The sequence below is a fragment of the Dipodomys merriami genome, unplaced genomic scaffold (assembly GCF_024711535.1).
Source record: "Dipodomys merriami isolate MVZ:Mamm:240054 unplaced genomic scaffold, mDipMer1.0.p SCAF_3, whole genome shotgun sequence".
Taxonomy (NCBI): Eukaryota; Metazoa; Chordata; class Mammalia; order Rodentia; family Heteromyidae; genus Dipodomys; species Dipodomys merriami.
This window is the reverse complement of record NW_027204492.1, coordinates 1,400,974-1,422,429: the sequence shown is the minus strand read 5'-3', so window position 1 is coordinate 1,422,429 and position 21,456 is coordinate 1,400,974. Positions and strand designations below refer to the sequence as shown.

Genomic DNA, 21,456 nt, shown 5'->3' with positions numbered 1-21,456 from the left:
CTTACCTGCATGAATACACTGGTTTGCACACAGGATCAATGCTCAGATGATCTTCTTGGGCACAAATCACACAGCACTTTGCTGGAGAAAATCGCCCAAGTTTCCCAAGCCCTCCTATGGAGTCCTAGCTCTTCAGAGGGGCCTACAGGGCCATTCCAAAGCAGCCTCTGCCAGCACGTGTCAAGTCCGGCCCTCTGTTGCATGAAGCCACTCATTAGGTGTGCTGAAATGTATGCTGTCCCTGAAGCCAGGAGTTGTCATGTGTCACCTGAGCAGCCCTTACTAGGCAAGGCTGAATTCCAACTCATGCACACTGGGCTGGTGGGAGTCCAAGCCCCTTCATTTGTCTGACTCCCCTATTGAGTGGGAAAGACTCGCAGGCAGCAACAGATGGTCTCCTCTGACAGTTCCTCATTCCCTCTCCATTCCAACTGCAAACGGTTCCTTCCCACTAACATGTCCTCTCAGAGACTTACAACTGATTCCAGAAAAAAGGTCCATCCCAGACTTATAACCGGCTCCTACTTGGGCCTCTTCCCTGATAGCCCTAGTGGCTTATGGGACAGCCTTTACTGGGAGAGGCCAACTAGAGAGACTTTCATGTGCGCACATGCTAAGTTCTACAAAGCAGACACATGGTCCTCCTCATGCATCGAGGAACATCTGCTCCTGGATCAGACCTAGCACACAGATGCCCAATTATCTACAGGTTGAGTTTCCAACACTTTCATCTAACATTCAAAGGCAGGAGTGAGAGGGAAGCTTCTTGTAGGTGTGCCTACATTTGCATGTGACCCAGACTGAATCAGTCCACAGTCCCTGTGATCTGTGCATGTTCCTTGACTGCAGCCCAGCACAAGCCTAATGAGGACAACTGTGGCATCAGGGGCCACCTGAGAAGTCAGAGACAACAGAGCCTTCTTTGGGAAGTCCGTCAGCATGCACTTGCCCAGTGGGAAAGGCTGGTTAGACATCAGAAGGGCCATGCGAATGTTTTTGGCTAGTATGGAGCACAGGAGTCAGTGCTGGGGGCGGGGGGGAGTGCATACAAAAACATCACAACATCTCAGGACCTAGGAGGTGCCGCTACCATACTGGTCAGGAAGAAGATAGTGGTACTGCAGGCATATTAGTACTAGGCCCTCCCCATCATGTGCTGGAGCAGTGTGTCTGCAAAGCACTGACGTGGAGCAGGCTAAGGATGCCAGGGAGGCCAGCACATGAAGCCGGTTTCCCTTCCCGCCCTCCGCTGTCCTGACAGTGGCTAGCCACGTTCAGAAGCAGTCAGATCAAACGATCAAGTGCACCAGCATGCTGTCAGGTGAACTGGAGGGGACTGCTGACTTACAATGAAAGCCCAGACCTTGAGTCACTTTCACAGAGAGGTTTATCGAGAATGCTAACAGCACAGGATACAGTACTTCCCAACAAAAGGTGCAAACGCGTCACTTAGAAAGGCATGCTGAGTATTCTTTGCTTTCACATGTATTAAAAAACTTACAAAAATAAAATAAAACTGCGTGCTGCCCATCTTTTCAAATAGTAAAAGAACCTTATGAAAAACCACTTGATTTTACAACAAAAGACACAAACGGACATTTTTATGTAAATTTATAAGGCAAACTCTTTATATAATAAATAGGTTACAGGGATTCAGTGGGGGGTGTTTTTGAAACGTATACAGGTACATTCAGACAGGTTTACTGAAATGGTACAAATTTCCTTAATAAATTGCCTTTTGTTTTTAAATATATCAGTGCTTTCAGTCATTTGGCTATACACAAAGAACCTTTTGAACACTACAAAAAAGCAATCAATATTTTTGTTTTTAAAACGACCTACTTATTTTCTAAAGTAATTGTCCCAAAACACAAAAACCGAAGGTGAATGCAACAGAGGGCTTTTTAAAGACCCCTCCAGCTAAGTCTGTCCCGGGTCTCTCCCCATGCCCTACGCGCCCAGCTCAACCTCACACAGGCTTCCAGGCTGGAGCCAGCTTTCAGCAAGGGGCGGCCTGTCACTGGCAGCACTGGCCCACAGGTCTCAGCCTTCAGGCTGGCAGAAGGGAGCAGGACTTGGACTGGGAGGGGCAGACACCTTGCCTGATTCTTCCAGGGACTCCACTCCACGTGCAAGTGATCACTACACATAGCACTTTCCTCGCCTGAGGCAATAAGGGAGCACAGCTCTGTCCCTGTTCCTCGAGCCCAGAACAATCTGTACTTCATTGCGAAGGATCTGTTTGCCATGGAAAGAGAAGGGAGTGTCTCATATCCAAATTTTGCTGGGGATTAGATGACAGCAGAGAGGAGGGGTGGGGAGAGAGTGAAAGAGAAGTGTAGCGGGGAGGCGAGAGAGAGACACTCTGCTGTCATTTTATAACCCTGGGATAGTGGGGAATGGAGATATCTCATTAGTGATGTGTATGCAGGGATAGGATGGGGTGTGACAGAAGTGTCCTGATAGTAATGCTCTCTCCCCTCCCCACAGCATGCCTTGGAGATAATAATACCTACTGTCTGGCTTTGTCCAGGAAAAGGTACATCAGGTAGGAAGTAGCCAGCCCACTGGCCTCACCTGTGCCCCACAGTGAGGCATCTGACTCCAAGCTCAGGCCTAAGTAATCTCTTCGTCCCTCCCTCCCACCCTCTTCAGCGATGACACAGAAGCTCTACTTTCCCATCCTCCCCTGGCTGTCAAGGAGCATCAATTTTGTCTTTCCTCAAAAACAATGATGCTAAGAATCCAGGGGTGTGGAGCTGGAAGGATCCAGTGGGTAGAACCCAAACTGGTTTTGCTGTGACTTTGAAAACGGCCACAGAGCGGCTGTGGCTTGGGACGTGACTCCCTCTTTGGGCGGTTTCTGGCTGATCAGGGCAAGGGTCATCTTTTCAGATCACCCCTCTTGTTTCGGTTGCCATCCCCCTCCCTCCAAACGCTTTCCTTGTTGGTAAAGGTGTCTAGAAGCATTTGTCTCTGGAACAATTACTTTAAACAGGGTTACAATACAGACTTCAGTTCAAACACAGAAGAGATTTACTTAGCAAAGTTCCTTTCACCCACCAAAAATTACACAAATATAAGCCTCAACACCACAGTTAAAAGGACCAGTAGAGAAAAATCTCATGTTTGGAACACAAAAGGAGAAATAAAAACCAAACCAAACCCAAACAGAAAAACCCCAGAAAGACAAGGCGAGGGCAAGGAAAGGAGGAGGAAGAGGAGGAGAGCAAACACGGCACACATTACAGTGTCCAGGTACACGGGGAGCCCAGCAAGAGGAAAGGGCTCGGCACACATTGAGTAACAGTCCTGGTGATATTTGGTCATATATTCATCAACTACTGACTCTGGAGCGGCTGTTATTGATTGAAGCAGTGACAAATCAAATGGAAAAGGAGGCCATGGTAGTAGCAAGGGAAGGAGCAGGCTTGAAGTTCGGCAAGCCTTTGTACTCCACTGTCCAGCTCTCTCAGAAACACTGAACTGGGCGGGGCTAGACGGCAACCCATGAGGCTAACTTTGGGTGCTGATTTCAGGCCAGTCAGAAAGAATGGGGGACACATGTGGTCACCCATCGGGTCAGTGGCTGACAAATCAGCAACAATAGCCTCTTGCCTCCATACCAGGCTGGCTGGGAAAGAGATGTCGCGATCTACTACTAATACTGATCGCGCACTGGAGCAGACTCTGGAGGAACGTGGACCCAGAGGCTGCCCCAGCCTTAAGTCCTCCAACATGCCCAAGAGGAGTCGGGCCACTCTGAGGGCCTACAATTGTCTCAATTGGATTCTGGCCTCAGAAGAAGCGATGGTGGGTGGGTGGGTGGGTGGGAAACAGATCTTGGCCCTGGTGTGATTATAATGCTCTCTGCTTTGGAAGAACAAGTTCTGGAATTTATTTTTTTTTGGTGTTTTGAATGACTTAAAAATGATCAAAAAGAACTGTTACAGCTAAACTTTCTAGCAGATATTGCTCATTAAGAATTACAAAAGCAAATGCAATTACTTATGGGAATGGGGAGAAGAGAAAGGGATGTTTCTGGAGTCTTTGCTACTTCCTGGATGGGACCTACCGGACTGTCGTATGTGAATCTGGGGTGTCTAGCATTCTACCTGGTGTAGCTCACCAGTCTAGAGTTAGGCTAGGTCTCCCATCTCCCCTCCAGCCCCTGGACCGGGCAAAGTGGACAGGGTGAGATGCTTTGAGCCTCGCCGGTAGGGGTGTTGGGGAGGCCTCTCAGGCCAGCTGCACATGGGCTTACCCTCACCAGATCACTGGAAGGATTGGGGCATCACCCCACCCTGTGCCCTCCAGCTTCCCCCCCGCCCCGAGATGAAGGGGACCAGGCTGTGCCCACGAAGTTGACTTCAGCAGGTCAAGGGAGTACTCCTGCATCCACCTGCTGAGGTGAACTCTTCTGTACCCAGAATCTGGGACCCCTTCAACAAGCACAGGTGAAATGGAGTACAAAACCTGGGTGCTGCCTGGAGCCTCCTTCGCTTGGCACAGGGAAGCCCTTGAAAGAAGCGAGAAAAGACCACGGATCTGCTTGGACCAAAGAAGTGACCAGCAGACAGATTTGTCTTTTTTTTTCTTTTTTTTTTCTTTTTTTTTATTTTCCCTTGTCCTATGCTATGATTATCAGAAATATTATAATTAAGCAACAGGTATAATTTTAACAGGTCTTTTTTTGTGTGGAGCCACAAGCAAAATGAGTTTATAACTGTGCAATATACAGATATATTTATATATATATATATAAATTCAACTGCTTTGTGTGTCTAGTCGGTGCACAAAAATAAAAAAGGACAGGAAAACTGAAAGCAAAACTAAAAAGCAAAACAAAAGCCCAGGATAGAGGAGATAAAGCAGGCCTATGTGTATAGTCTATAAGTTACTGGATATAATCAGGGTCACCAGGAAGAACAGCTTTGCCACTTGACACACGAACACTGCGGGGAGAGGGACTATCAGTGGGCAGGAGCCAACCCTCACGGCCTTTTTTTTTTTTTTAAACCACATCTGCTCTCACTGCTGAGCAGGACCTGATAAAAGGTAAGATGGGAGGGAAGAGTGAAGGGCAAAGGCCATTCGCAAATGTTCGTGGATTCAAAGGCTAGACTTTGTTCTGTGAGGATCTGAGGCCTGGTCTGGGTGAAGCCTGCGGGGGGGGGGGGGGGGGTGGGGGGGGAGGGGTCTGCCCTCACTCCTTCACCCCAGAGGTTCTTTTGCCTCCCAAGAGGGCAAGCAGATGGCTTGGAAAGGCAGCAAGAGGCTCTGGGAGGAGGAGCAAGTTCAGAATGGAATGCTGGGGTGCCTGCCACACAGCCACTTCATCTGCACCCAAGACCTCTCTAGGGGGAGCAGAATAGGAGGCATGTGGGAGGGAGGTCCCAGCGCAGGAGGCCAGAGAGCGGGAAGTGGTGTGGTACCAAGCTTTCCCTCTCATTGGTGAATGTTCTACTCTCTACACAGAGAAAGCCTCTTGTAGCTTTGGGACCAGTCAGGCTACCAGCCTCCATACCACCCCAGTAACAAACAGGGTCACACGCTATGTCCTTGGGGACTGCTCCCCAAGCAATTGAATGGCGTTCTCTTGATAAAAGGCCCAGAACCTCAAGAGGTCCCTCGTTCTACCTCAGATGCAGGAGGCTTCAGACTGGAATTCCTTTTGCCAGTAACACTCACCAGACATCTTAGGCCAAGCATTAAGTATTTTTAGATTAGCATTTTTGCAAAAGCTTGCTCTTATTCAGAAACATCAAAATGTAATTTTCTGCTAAATGTTTTCAAGGTTTTCCTTCTAAATTGTTGAGAATTGGTTTCAGTGTTCAATTTTTCCCCTTTGCTATGTAATTTTAGACCCTGGGGGAGGCAGTATCCTAGCGATTTATAACAATTAGACTAAGCTTCTTCTAAAGATTGATAATCTAAAAGAGAAAGAAAGACACCAAAATGGAGAGAATCACCGAATCCCTTCAGAGTAGAGCTGGTTCACTGAAGCAGAGAGCAGGGAGGAAGAGTGAAAAGAGGACACAGAGGGAGCAGAGGGTTTAGCCCAGGCTTGGGGCTCTGCTGCATCTGTCCTGGCTTTGGCCCAATCCCTACTTCCCCAGGCCCTCTTCAACTGGGCACTCTGCTACCTCTATCACAGCGTATAGGAGCTCTAGAAACCGCTTCCTTCCCAAAGTCTACGCCACAACTCCTAGAATCTCTAGGTCTGAGTAACTGAATCAGGACATAATCTGGGGCAAAGATACAGGCTACAATGAGAGAAACGCAAAGGTTTTCTCAAAAGGACCAGGACCTGTGATCTCCTTTAGCTCAGTCAGCCCAGAGAGCTTGTCCAGAATGCTCTGGGAGCCTCAACTTGGGCTGAATAAAATGCACTTGGTCCCACCTGGTGAATCCAGTTCATACCCCTTTGTTCGTTCCTGGGCTTAAGCCACTTAGTAAAAGTTATTTAAAATCCAGAGGTCTTGTCAGCTAAGGAAACTCCTCCTGCCACCAAACTTCGTAGTCTGCTTCTGGTTTTTACCCTTTTTCATGATCACTGTCAACAGTAAATGACACGCTGGGTACAGAAGCAGGCGACAGTTTGGGTGCAGCTTTGATTCCCATTTCCAATGCTTGTGGCCTCTAGCCTGGAATGCTACCACTGTGTGGTCTGTACCCATACCAGGGTCATAGTTTTTGACCATCCCTTTAGCTAAGACTGGCATCCTTGGCTAGTTTGGCAATGAGAGACTTGGGCGAGGTGGCATTTCTAAGTGTTCCCTGTGCCTTTTCTTATAGGAATACAGCACCAGCAAAAAGGCGCTGTCCCAGAGCCTGGCCATGGCCAAGGGTCCCCAGCTCACTGCACTGTGAAGGCTGACAATTTCGCTGATTATATGACAGAGCCACTAGAGAGCAAGACAGGGCAGGACGGGGTGGGGCAGGGCAGGGCAGGGCAGGGCAGGGCAGAACAGGGCAGAACAGGGCCAGACCAGCACGATGATACCTGGGAGGAGTTGGAGGACATACAGCTTTCTGTTGGGAGAGGAGGTAGTACCTAACAACTAGACCAGGATTAGGGACACTGACTGGATGTGACCTTAACAACCCAGCCCCAGGTATCTGAAGGCTGGTGGCTAGCTCCTAAATTCTTCATTATGTTTGAATACAAATAAATCCAGGTCACATCCCAAATCTGGGCCAGCCACAGCTTGTGAGTATCCCATGGCTTAAGGCTTTCCCTCCAACCTCTTGTCAACCCGACCCCAAGGCAGAAGCAGCCCGTGAGCTACAGGACCCCTGGCTGCTAGTGTGATAAATGGCCAAAGCTGCCTGGTTGAAGGCCACTGACTCAAGATACCTATTTTGAGGTGAAATGGAATGGGGAAGAAAGTGAAATGGAGAAAACCCTAAAGAGCTGCAGGTACCATCTGCAGTTTTGGAATCAACTCTAAGGGAAAGCTGAGGATCAAAGGAGCTGCAGACGAGGCCCAAGGGAAAGTGCCACCTGAAGCACTATGCTCCTAACCACAAGTGCTTAAGCAGCCCAGGCAGCACAAGGGCTAGTGGCCCCTAACCTCTTCTTCCTAGGACCAGATGGCACCCAGCCTAGGAGCCACATTTCACTGGACTAAGTTTAGCTCACAAAACCCCCAGCTGACCACAACAAACATCTCTTGGTGACATGCTTGTGTGGACTAGTGTCCTTCGGGGCTGCCAGCAGCGTGAGGCCACTGCAGAGCAGGGACCTTTTGTCCTTAGAGGAAGAAGAGTTCCAAAGGATTCATTCTGGATTCCCAATACTCTCCTGTGATCCCCACTTCCCTTCCTGGTGAGGAGTCAGAAGTGGGACCGGAGGACCAACAGCAGAGCAGGCAGAAGGGATGGGGCCTGGCTGGCGGAGTCTGCTTGCAGGAGTTGCTTTTACAGTATAAGAAATGGATACAAATATGCTAGAAAGTCCAACTATGACTCTACAAACAGAATGGGGGAAAAAATCCCTCACTTCTAACCATTCCAGAAGAGACAAACACAGTTTTATCTTAAGCTACTGATTGGAACTGTCAACTACGGTTCCCGACCACTAAAGACTGGCAAAGAAGTGCTAGACAGTTTCTATGATGTTTCACTCCTTCATGACTACTACACTGTAGCAAGGAAGCTGGGGGGCAGTAACTGAAATACACAAGACAACACGCACTTGACAGTTCATGGCAGCAGCTTACATGGGACGTGCCTTGTGGGTGTTTCTGGAAGAATAAGACTGCTGTCTCATTTGCTACTTTGATAAGGTACTTCTCAGCTGGACAGATTTAGATATGAGACATCTCTGTAAACACAGAAAAGGATATACCAATATGATGAAGATATGCAGCTAGATAAGGACTTCCTGAATGGAGGTTAAAACTTTGGGGTCCCAAATGAAAACTGATTAATGAAAACCTCACAGCAAGCCCAAGCCTCTAAACCCCATGCCACACAGACAGACCAGTGATGGAAACTCGTGGTGTGCAGGCTCCACCCCGTCTCCAGGGAGCAAAAGCTAAATCGTTCCACTAGAAAAGGACTTAGTGGTGGTGGTGGTGGTGGGGGATGCCCAGCTGCCACTCCCAGAGCTCAGTCTCAAGAGTCTGCCTTTGCCCTGCTACACTGTGCTAGATCCTAGACTTCTCAGTGGGACAAGGATGGTGGGCGCGGGGCCCCTGTGGCGGCACTCAATAACTCTGGCAGGCCACGGTGGGGTTGAGTGGGAGCTCTGTGGCTCTTTCAGCTACCAAATGTGGCCCAGCTTCCCTGACTCCCATTTTTTGATAGTAGAAGGGTGGAAAGGCTCATTGTTTGGGGTCAGAAAAGCCTTTTACCTTTTTTTTAAAAATTGTTTTTTAAACCAGGGAAGAGGGGCGACCTAGGAGAGCAAGACCTAGTGACCCTCTCACTCTCTAGAGGCCAGGGCAGACTCAGCAGAGCCCAGGGCTCTCATAGGGCTGAGACATGGTGAGGCTGGTGCTGGCAGTGGGCAGTAGGGCAGGGAGAGTCCTAAGGGCTGAAGCCTACTGGGGTCAGCTCAGCATTTGGTTGGGCACTGCAGCTGCCTGGAACAGAAGGGCATGAACTGGGAGGTAGGAGGAAGAGAAGAAGGGGAAGAAATGAAGACTGGCAGAAATGGAAGGACAGAAGAGAAACCAAACAGGAAGTCCTTATAAAATTGCAGCAAACACTTAGAGTTTCGGAGCTTCGTGGGAACCTATGTGCTGAGCCCACTTTAAAACAAGCGCAGGTATATACAGATCCAGGTAGTTCTGAACACCATCACGTCTGGTGGCTTGTGGGACAGTGTCACCAATGCAAGCCAATCTGCTCTCAGAGCATCTGTTTGTTTTGAAGTGGGAACATGAAGACTCAATAGTGCAAATAATTCTAAGCTACCCCTAAAGGAGAACTGGAAAGTAATTGGAAGAACATTTTCCTCTCCTCCCTACTTTTCCTTGTCCCTCCTGCTAAGTCCCTAACTACTAGTCACAGACTGTTCTGACCAACTAGGAATCTCTCTTACCCTGCTGTAGGCTGGACGTGGCCTTGGGCCAGCCTGCCTGTGCCTCGCCCTGCCACCTCCATGGCTTCTCTCTAGTGCCACCCACTGGGAGACAGGCCTTGATAAGGGGCAATGCCCTCTCACCCTAGGCCGCCCTCTCCCATGGCCCAGGCCGGTGTACACCCAGAAGTTCAGGGCTCCTTCCTAGCCATGTCAGAGTTGGAGCAGACAGGTGCCACTTTACTGTTCCGTGAAATGTCCTTGTCAGTTTTGGATTGGGGCTGGCATGGGGCCAGACTTGTGCCACCACGGTGGGATCGTGTGGGCCACAGACACTGGCCTTCTCCGCCGTCTTCTCTAAAGAATCCGACGGTCTTTCTTGCCTCACACTTCCCTGTCCCACTGTGGTTGTGGGGGGGGGGATACTAGGGGGAGCTGTGGACGGGGCACCAATGGCACCGAAAATGGGAGTGTCCTCTCAGTGGCTCTCTATCCCTAATGAGCACATGGGGAAAAGGTCTGGGTGGGAAGGGAGGTGCCTGGTCAACAGCTTGTCTGGTCAGTAGTATCTGCAGCAAGCCTTGTTGAAGGAGCCTAGTTTAGAAAAGTGCAAAGCTACTTCTGGCCCTGGTTAGGTCTTCAACCTGACTGTGCTTGTCGGTAAGAAAAACATCCCCAATGCTCCAACTACTCCCACCCTGAAGCCACGAAACTCTAAGTTTACTGAAAGAAAAAAAAATATTTTTTATTTCAGTTAATCGGGAAGCTTTGTCAGAGCCCTACCCATAAGGAGAAGAGACAACAGCTGCCTTTATTCTTGTTGGTTTGCTTTGCAATCCGCTCTGTGTAAAGTCAGCTAACTCTCTCGGTCACGGGCGTCCGGCTGTCCACAGGCTCCTCTCTGTTTGGCCTTGGCATGGAGGATGAAACAATGTCTTTGCGCTCTCCCTCCCCTCGGTGTTTGTACTTTTCTGCGGCCGTGGCGGCGGTGGCGACCGCGGGCTGAGTCTTAGCTGGCTCCTTGGGGCAGCCATCACTCTCCAGTGAGCCTCCTCGGGACATCTTCTCCTCTTTGCAGACGCTGCTGCTCAAGTCCTGAGGCTCAGGGGGGCTGGTGGGGTCCTCAGAGCTCTCCGGCTCAGGCAGGGGTGGGGGCGGGAGTGGGAGCAGTGGTGTCGGGGCCTTTGGGGACTCTGAGTGGTGGTGGTGATGGTGGTGCTCCTTCTTGGGGGGTGAGGAGGCGCTGGCGCTGCTGCGCCCTTTAGGGCTGCTCTCTTTGCTTTTCCGCCCAGGGCTCTTGCAGGTCTTCAGTCCCTTCCCGCTCTTCTCACCAAGAGTGGACACCAGCAGGGGCTTCACCACTTCCTTGACCTCGATGCTGACCGTCTCCCGGGTCTTGCGCTTCTTGATGGGGAGCACGGTCTCCTGCACTGACCGGATGGAAGACTCCTTCACGGCTTTCTTTTTGGCCTCGGCAGCAGCCGCTGCCACCACACTCCCGGGCTTTCGGCCCCGTTTCTTGGGAATGGCCTGGGGATCGGCCTCGGCCTTTCTCTTCCTTCCGGGGCGTTTGATCACCATGACCTGGGCCGAAGTGGTGGCCCCGCCCCCTTCGCCCTTGCCCCCGGGCGATGGTTGGAAAGGCATCTTGACGAGGAGCTTGCCAGGGCTTTTCTCCAGGACCCTTTTCACCTGAACACCTTCTGAGGCCGCTGTCTTGGGTCTCCCAGTGCCACTCCCTTTGGGGCGTCCCCGACCTCTGCCAGTTCCTGGAGCTTTGGGAGATTTGGGCTTCTTAGGTGGTTTCTGCTCTCGCCGGGAGGGGCTCCCTCTCCCAGTTACAGTGAAGTCAAAATCATTAGGGTCCAAGGAGGTGTCGCCTACCTTTTCGAAGTATGCAATCAACTCCACTTTAGAGCGAAAGGCTTTTCCCTGGGGACTGTGGGGACAAACGGAGAGACAGAAAGTAAGAGGCTTTCCATGGCAATTTCAAGAGCTGGGGCAGAGTGGATTGTGCTGGCGAGCCCTCTCATACACGCGTCCCAGTGAAGAGAAGTCAAGATGGGCTAACACTGGATGGCCACATCTAGGTCAGACATAAGGCACTGCAGTAGTCAGGTCCACCAGGGGCAGTGGCCACCTGAACAGCCTGCTTGGGTGCTGGAACAGCTCAGTATTTTCTGCTCGTCAGTTGTTGCATGGAAGCCCACAAGGACCTGCCTGCCACCCAGGCTGCACCTCTAGATTCCCTGGGTCTTTTCCACAATCCAGCAACCAAAGAGGTCAGGCCTCGTACACTGGGGGCTGTCAGGCAAGGGCCCATTCTTCTGGTCAGTGCCTGGGCCTGATCCATCATCAAAATATTCCTTGTCTGAACTCAGACACAGTGCTCAGCCTCCTCAGGAATCAGAGTTAATAGTGCTCCATTCACCCTGCTTCTAAGAGTTGTGGAATGAAAAGGAACTGTCCACAAACAGACTCTGAAACCCACTAGCCTTTCTGGGATCACAGATGTTCAGTTTTACTGTTCCTCTAATCTGCTTCAACGGAAAACATGCAGCTGTCAGTCCAAAGCTAGACAAACGCAGAAGGGACAGGGGCAAAGGCACATGAAGCCTGTCTGTCTCTCTTCCCAGAGGTCCTGTCAGCACACTCGGCCCACCACTGATGTGCAGAGGAAAATAACATCAGAGTAGGTCCTAGTGCCATTCCATCTCCAAACAAGGCCTCGAGGTGTGGTGAAGGTAAAGGGCCTGCTACCCCCAGGCAGGGCTGCAGCACCAGACCCTGGACACAGGCACCCTAAGCACATCTGGTCTCAGTATTCACTCTAAGTAGCTCCAGGTAGGGTGGTCCACATACTTTTCGGATCAATGAGCAGCTAAGAGCTGCCATTCCAGTGGATGTCCTTGGCTCCCCACCCACCTGGCCCTTCCCACCTTACACACACAGGACTTGGCCTTACTTACTTGATCAAGTACACATCATACTTCCCAGCAGAGCGGCCAGACTTCCTTTGCTTAAGCTTTCTTGTCCAGCCTTCAGGCAGGGTGGGGTCGTCGTACATGGGTCCCCGGTCACGAATGATGGAACGCCGCTGTTTGGGGGAAGCAGAAGCTTCTGGCACAGCCGGGGCAGAGCCCGACTCTTCCGATGTCTCCGCTTTGCCCGCCTCCGCTGGCTCGGCAGAGTGGTGGGCTGACGGCTGCAGAGGCTCATGCTTGTTGCCCTCTTTGTCTTCTTTCTTATCTTTCTTCACCTTTTTGAACTTCAGGGGTCTGTCCTTGAGGCCCTGGAGGTCCTGGTCTTCCGACTTTTCTTCCCTGAAGTGTTAAACAAGCATGTAAGCATCACAGAGAACATACCAATCTGAAGAAAAGAGCGCATGGGCAGATTTGGGCACAGTACCACAGGCGAGGGCACAGGCTGCTGCAGACACAAATCTTGGTAACTTTCCCAGGGGAACGCATTCTAGGGGCCAGGCTGGGACCCAGAGGTTTCTTTACCAGCTTTCGGATATTGGTGGTGGTGGTCAAAGGCACTTGACCTGTACCACACCACTCAGAGACTTCTTTGTCCCGGTATCCCAAGAGTAAGTAACCTGCGCAAGTGTCTTTCTTAGTACAAGCAGCGTGGGCTTCTCAGTACATCACTTTGGCAAAGACCATTTTGAGTCACACCTCAAGGCCCCTGGGACACATGACCACAGGACCGCCATTGCTGAAAAGGAGCCACCCACCCAGAATGCCCTTCAGGAGGGGCTAGGTTTATGTGGATATTTGGTTTTCTCATGTCTGTTTGTTGAGACGCATATTTGTGCTCAATAAAACCCAACCAATCCCCCACTGCTAAATTTGACTGGCTAAAAAAAAAAAAAAAAAACCCAACCAGTGGGGCACAACACAACTGGCTGATGAAAACATGGAACAGTATAACCACTTCGGCGAGATGCACACCGCACAGCATCATGAAAAGAACACACAGGGCGAGAGCCAGCCAACCCACAGCTCAAGTCCTGACCTTGCCACTTTCCAACCATGGACCCAACAGGTGACAGCCTCAGTTGCTTCATCTCAACAACGGCTACCCCAGAGGCATTCTTACTCCGAGAATCATGGTAGCAGTGACTTGGCCTGAGTTCCTGCTTTTCTTCTCTTCCTCTAGCAATTTAGGGCTGAGTGGGGCTTCAGGGGACACTGAGAGCCATTCCACATGCAGGTGCATTGCTCAGGATAGGATGGGTATCTATCCTTTCTGTAAAGTAGTTATCCCTAACCTGTTCCAGCACAGGGCTAACTTTTCCATTCTCTGACTCTTAGGGTTCTTAATAGAAAATAATGAGCCCTGGAAACTAACAGTGGCCTGCGGTCTGTTTGTTCTGCCTTCACGACTGATCCACTAGGCAGCTCTTGGTGGAGGAGAAAAGAAGGCATGCTTACTGCCAAAGGGGACAAAAGAAAGGCTAGAGTACAAGGCAGACAGGACTCTGTCTTCAGTGGAACCCCCTGACCCCTGTCCAATGCTAGGGATGTTCCTTGGAAGCTGGGGACTCTTGGAGTCTGAGAAAAACATGAGATTAGTGTGAAAGGTCAGCTTCTTTGGAACTCTGGTCTGTATTCTCAAATATCAAAACCATTATGATGCCAAGTACAAGCCACATGACCAAAGGAATGCCTTCTAGAAACCTACTCTGTGGCGACAACCCCGGAAATGCCAAAACAACATATGCAAAAGACTTCAGACTCCTCAGGTTCTGTCACCAAAGGACTTGGTAAACTATGTCAGACCTACATGCTGGAGGACTGTACAACCAAAGATGACCTGCTATACCTGCTACAGATTTCCAGGATGTATTTTGATGAGAAAAGGCAAAGTGCAGAAATATTTTATTATATGATACCTGTTGTGTAGGAACGAAGAAGGAAAATTAAGGAAGGACAGACCAGAAACGAATGAAGCTATTAATTGACCAATGGCAGGTAGGAGACCTTGATGAATTCTTCTTGGAGTCCAATTTTGATTTCTGAATCACATGAATGTGGTTTTTTTTTTTGGGTCCGGGGCCTAAACTCTGGGCCTGGGTGCTGTCCCTCAGCTCTTCAGCTCAAGGCAAGTGCTCTACCACTTGAGCCACAGCACCACTTCCGGCTTTTTTCTTTTTTCTTATGTGGTGCTGAGGAATGGAACCCAGGGCCTCAGGCATGCAAGGCAAGCGCTCTACCACGGAGCCACCTTCCCAGCCCCACATGAATGTTTTTATAACCAGAAATAAAACAAAAAGTACCAACATTCCATTATATCAGGTGGAATGCAAACAAGAACAAATGGGCTTAACCATATCAAATTAAGAACATACCACAGAGAAAGGACTAACTTATTTCTCACCATTGTGCTCTGGATACCTGTAATGGGACATATTCCAAAAATCAACAGTGGCACCTAAGTAATAGTACACACACCAGACTGGCTTCTAGGAGAAATGAGTGATTTTGGTTCTGGAGTATCTTGTGGTATAGAAAACTGGGGAAGGAAGAATTTCAAGAGAAGAGCAGGAGCCAGGCGCCGGTGGCTCACGCCTGTTATCCTAGCTATTCAGGAGGCTGAGATCTGAGGATCATGGTTCAAAGCCAGCCTGGGCTAGAAAGTCTGTGAAACGCTAATCTCCAATAAACTACCTCCTTGCCTTGAGCTGAAGAGCTGATGGACAGTGCCAGGCCCAGAGTTCAAGACCCATCACACACACACACACACACACACACACACACACACACACACACACACACACACACACACACACACACACACACACACACACACACACACACACACACACACACACACACACAGAGCAGGGAGGAACCTGAGTTCAAGACCCATCACACACACACACACACACACACACACACACACACACACACACACACACACACACACACACACACACACACACACACACACACACACACACACACACACACACACACACACACACACACACACACACACACACACAGAGCAGGGAGGAACCTGAGAATAAATCTTCTTCAGCAGAGGTTAGGATGGCACAGGATAGATCAACAGAGCTTGCTGGTAGACTAGTGGGAGGCAGGGGTGAGTTAAGAAACATATTAAAACTCTGGGAGGACTGTGGTGGTGTTCAGTTTACTTTTCTCCCTTAAAATTACAATTAATTTAATATACCTTAAATGAAGTCATGAACTGTCTGGAGATAGGACAAGGAGGAAGGAGGGGGCAGAATTACAGAGGAACCAAGGGAATCATGTCAGGATAAAATAAGTACCGTGTTCATTGCTATTGTCAAGAACACGCTTTAGAAATGTACCCTCTATTATATTCTGTATTCATTCATAATAAGTTTGCTATAGAAAAACAACTTATACCAATATAAAAAAGCCAGGTGTCAGTGACTCATGTCTATAATTCTAGTTAGTCAAGAACCTGAGATCAGGAGGATCATGCTTCAAAGGTAGTCTGGGCAGAGAAATCCAGAATTCATCTCCAAAATAACAGCAAAAACATTTTTTATGGTAAAAATACTTAACATGAACCTATTTTTGGACACTTTCTAAGGTCACAATAAATGAACTTGTAATACCATTGAAGATGGAAAATGGTCTTTATCTATAATAATCCAGTTCTTTCTACTGAAATTATTTTTCCATTGTTTGACACATTTTTATTTTTCTTATTATTTTTTAAAATTTTTTATTGTCTTTAAGTAATTGTAAAATAAGGGAACTGAAATTATATGAAGCGAATATTAACCATCTGGTGTTTTAATTCTGTGCATAGAAATGTACACAGGTGCTTGACTATATTTTCTCATTGCTTATTCTACATTTAAAACTAAACAAGCCGGGCGCCGGTGGCTCACGCCTGTAATCCTAGCTACTCAGGAGGCTGAGATCTGAGGATCTTGGTTCAAAGCCAGCCCGGGCAGGAAAGTCTGTGAGACTCTTATCTCCAATAAACCACCAGAAAACCTGAAGTAGAGCTGTGGCACAAAGTGATAGAGCACTAGACTTGAGCAAAAGAGTTCAGGGACAGCACCCAGGCCCCAAGTTCAAACCCCATAACCAACCAAAACACACACAAAAGAATGAGTTTACCTTGGCCCCAAGGTCTGCTCAGACCTAGAGTGGGTTTGTACTTGCAGACCCTCACTGGCCTTCCCTGCAGGTCCTAAAGGATGAAGGGTGGGCTGGGTTGCCAAGAGGACTCTCCAAGGCTGTCTCCCCAGGCATACTGAAACATATTTTTCAAAGAGACCAAACCCTCTCTCTCATACACACACACAAACTCTCTTTCTCTCTCTCATGACATAATTATGAGGAGGCTGTAGCACTTTGTTCACATATTCACACAAAACTGGAAGTATACACAGAAAAACCACCTGTTCCACTTTTGGTGTTACAAATTTTTTTAAAAAAAGGAAGCTCAATTACATAATGGAACTTGTCAGAAGTCACCGTGGTGACAATGCATGGCTTTACTGTCATTACACATACATGGGAGTGTGCCCACCAACCGTCTTTGTTACCACTGTGATGTTAATTCCTCCCAAGAGGGAAAATGATCAATGATACCCTCCTGTGTTACTGACCAGGGATGGTCTTCTCTTTCTCATGTCCTCATCTGGAGATATCTCATCTTCCAAGTTCAGTTAAAATGGCACTTTTTTTTTTGTTTGTTTGTTTTTGGTCGGTCGTGGGGCTTGAACTCTGGGCCTGGGCGCTGTCCCTCAGTTCTTCAGTTTAAGGCGAGTGCTCTACCACTTGAGCTACAGCGCCACTTCCGGTTTTCTGGCACTTTTTTTTTTTAAACAAAAGTTTTATTCGGCCGGGAACTGATGGCTCACACCTGTAATTCTAGCTGCTCAGGAGGCTGTATCTTCAAGGTTTGTCCCTAGATTTTCCAGTAGTACTTTCAAAGCTTCAGGTCTCACATTAAAGTCTTTGATACATTTTGAATTGATTTTTATATGTGGGTGATAGGGATCTAGTTTCAGTCACCTACATATCATCTTAAGATGGAGCTTCTGAAAGGCCTCTCTTGCTCCTATTCTGCTCTCTTCTCTCCTCTGTTCTGTGAGTCGGAACAATCCATGCCCCCTCTCCCAGTATACCTTAAAATATTCCACTGAGTATGTCAACCTCCATCTTCTTGCTCAGTCATAGTGCCAGGTACACCTAACAAATACATGGCACATGAATAATAATGACCCAGGTAATGTGATACACCTGCTTCTTTTGATGGTTGCATTGGTATGATCAGAAGCTTCTAGTATGCACAGAATATATTAATAGTGCAAGCAGACAGACTCTGAGTAACACAATAAATGAATGCCAAGTCAGGAACTACCAATGTGGTATGTTGGCCATGAAGGATGGCTACACTAGCCATCAGCTGCTAGCAATATAGCCCAAAGCTTTCCTGTGCAAACTAAAAATGCTGGATCAAATTCTTTAGAGAAGGGCTGGGAAGTTGGCTCAGTGGTAGAGCACTTGCCTTGCATGCATGAGGCCCTGGGTTCGATTCCTCAGCTCCACATAAGCAGAAAAAAAAAGCCCAAGTGGCCTTGTGGCTCAAGTGGTAGAGTGCTAGCCTTGAGCTGAAGAGCTGAGGGACAGCGCCCAGGCCCAGAGTTCAGGCCCCAAGACCAGAACAAAAAAAAAATTCCTTAGAGAAGACAATAGAGAGACATCTTAACACACTGTAAGCTGGCAAGAAAGGAAGGAATACACAGGCTAAAGAGCCAAGAGATTGAGGAGACAGCATAGCTGAATCCAATATGATTCTAGGTTCACAGGAACTGAAAAAAGCCATTAATGGCAGGCACATCTGGGGAAATGTGACTAAGGCTCTATGTTAGCTTATTGCTAAACTTTTCGAGTGTTGTAATTCACTGTTCTTAGAAAAGCCAGGCTTAAGTATTTAGGAGTAAAACATCAAGATGACTAAAACTTTCAAAGGGTAAATGAATTGTGTGTGGAAAGAATATATAGTGTCAACATGTTTAAAAAGGGGGAAGTGACATCAATATAATTAGGAGAATTGGTTGACTGTGTGTGTGTGCGTCTCTCTCTCTCTCTCTCTCTCTCTCTCTCTCTCTCTCTCTCTCTCTCTCTCTCTCTCTCCCCTAGGGCCTGGATGCTGTCCTTGAGCTTTTGTTTTTGCTCAAACCTAGCACTCTACCACTTGAGCCACATCTCCACTTCTCGCTTTTTTGAGTGGTTAACTGGAGGTAAGAGCCTCATGAACATTCCTTCGTAGGCAGGCTTTGAACTGGAATCCTCAGAACTCAGCCTCCTGAGTAGGTAGAATTACAGGCTTGAGTCACTGGTGCCTGGCTGTATTTGTAAATCTTAAATATCTACAAAGTACAAGATTAGCTCTCTTGTGTAACAAAACACTATACAGTAATTCCACAGCTAGAATGTAAACATTAGATCAAATGTTTCATTTGATGTAGCAAAGGAAATAATGAAAATTACCTCTAGGTAATTTCAGAGACCCTGAGAATACTTTTGGGGGGGGGGAGAGAGAGAGAGAGAGAGAGAGAGAGAGAGAGAGAGAGAGAGAGAGAGAGAGAGAGAGAGAGAGAGAGAGAGAGAGAGAGAGAGAGGAGAGAGAGAGGAGAGAGGAGAGAGATGAGTGTGTGTGTGTGTATCATCTGACCCATAGCAAGGGAAAGGGGTGTGTGTGTGTGTGTGTGTGTGTGTGTGTGTGTGTGTGTGTGTGTGTGTGTGTGTGTGTGTGTGTGTGTGTGTGTGTGTGTGTGTGTGTGTGTGTGTGTGTGTGTGTGTGTGTGTGTGTGTGTGTGATCTGACCCATAGCAAGGGAAAGGGGTGGGTCATGACCCAGACAACTGCAACTGAGGAATGATTATACAATTCCTATGATTTCACATTTATAAAGGGAGGAGTGTTTAGTCTGGGCATGGTGGCACATGATTTGTAATCCCAGCACTGGGGAAGCTGAGGCAAGAGGACAGTGAGTTCAAGGACACCTAGGGTTAAATAGAGACCTTGTTTCAGAAACATAGTTCAGTGGTTCAACACCTGCTACCACGTATGTGACTCTGGAAGGGCACCCAAAAACGTTGAGAAGGTTGAGAAACAGAGGTAAGAGGATCCAATTCAATGCTAGCCTGGGCTACGTAGCAGAGATAGTGTCTTGATAAAAGGGATGGGGAAGCCAGGTGCCCATGGCTCACACCTAGAATCTCAGTTACTCAGGAGGATGAGACCTGAGGATTGTGGTTTAACCAACTATCTCCAATTGACCACCAAAAAACCAGAAGTGGAGGCTGTGGCTCAAGTTGTAGAGAACCAGGTTGGAGTGGAAAAACTAAGGGACAATGCCCATTCCCTGAATTCAAGTCCCAGTACTGGTGTGTGTGCACGTGTGTGCATGCACATGCACGCGCACACACACGGTTGATAATTTTGAAATATATTTCAAAAGAAGATGAATAAATCAAAATAAATTGTTTGCAGCTATGAAAATAGAACAATGAAGCCCTGCTGAAATGGTTCTGGGAAGGAGGAAAGGGGGAAGGGAGAATAACAGAGGGGGTGAGACTGACTGGAATATATTGTGAAAGTGTAGAAATGTAACAAGTTTCCCTCTGTATAACTAATTTAAGCTAATTTAAAAAACTGTGAAAACAAACTGTCATGGAAAATGTGTTGTGGTTTCTGGGGAGCAGGAATGAAAGGGAAGGGGTTCAGCCCAAAGAGTATAATTGTAACATTTGAGGGTCCATTGCCTTGCTCTTTTTCATGGTTAACTGGAGATTACAGGTATGAGCAACCAATGCCCAGCTTCACAGTACATTTTTAATTCCTCCCCTTGAGAACAGCAGGAAACAATCTATGCTTTGAAAAGGTAATTAATTAAAACACAATTCTTACTAAACAAAAGTAGGTCTCTCCCAAAACATAGGCAAGCAGTGTCACAATAAACCTCACCATCTTACAGGTGTATAAAAGGAAAACCTAGACACGTCTATGGAACTCACTCCTGTGAAAAGCAGTGTGAATGTTAAAGGTTAAAAGGTTAAACACGGAGTTCTTCCATATGACCCAGAAATTCTACTCTAAGGTATACACCAAGAGGCATCAAAAACAGGTAGACCTCTGCATCTCTACTATGTGCCCTGAGATTCCTAACAGCCAAATGATAGAAACAATCTAACTGTCCATTGATGGATGAGTGGATAAACAAAGCATATTCTAGCAAACAATGGAATATTATTCAACCTTAAAAAGGAAGGGAATTGTGCCATATGCTACAAAATAGATAAGCCTTGAGAACATCATGTTCCTGTGACAGAAGCCAGACACAAAAGGCCACACAGTAATTCTATTCATAGGAAATGTCCAGATAAGCAAATTCATAGAGACAGAAAGACTAGCAATTGCACGAGCTGTGGATGCTATGGGGGATTAATAATGGGTCTAGAGTTTCTCTGGGGAATGGTAGTGAAGAAAATGTTTTGGAATTACATAGAAGCACAATACTGTGAATGTACTAAATGCCAACAAATGGTATGCTTCAAATGAATAAATTTCATAGTATGTAAATTGTATCCTTAATTACACACACACACACAGACACAGACACACACACACACACACACACACACACACAACTGCAGCTGACTTCATCAATTCATCAATTACTCCTGGATCATAAAGGCAGATTTTGTGATGGTCAGGCACAGCACACAGTTGTTTCTAAGTCACCTACCTGTGGTCCAGAGCCCCAGTAGAGCTCTGTCATCCATGTGAGAAATAGTCTAGAGTGATACATCCTAGACTGGACCAAGCCAAACTCTGGAGCCCAGGATATGGTAACCATAACAATCAGAGAGGAACTTTTTTTTTTTCTGGTGCCAG

General features: G+C 47.8%; 1 protein-coding gene across 2 annotated transcripts in view; it reads right to left on the bottom strand.

Moving 5' to 3' along the window:
- Positions 1-1,598: 1,598 nt before the first annotated feature.
- Mecp2 (methyl-CpG binding protein 2) overlaps positions 1,599-21,456 on the bottom strand; it is a 73,282-nt gene continuing 53,424 nt past the window's right edge. For both annotated transcript variants that reach the window (XM_070039475.1, XM_070039476.1), the window contains 2 exons: positions 12,502-12,855; positions 1,599-11,471 (listed from right to left, as the gene is read on the bottom strand). In XM_070039475.1, coding sequence (XP_069895576.1) covers positions 10,385-11,471; positions 12,502-12,855 — 1,441 coding nt within the window. In that variant the 3' untranslated portion in view covers positions 1,599-10,384. The remainder of the gene's footprint in view (positions 11,472-12,501; positions 12,856-21,456) is intronic.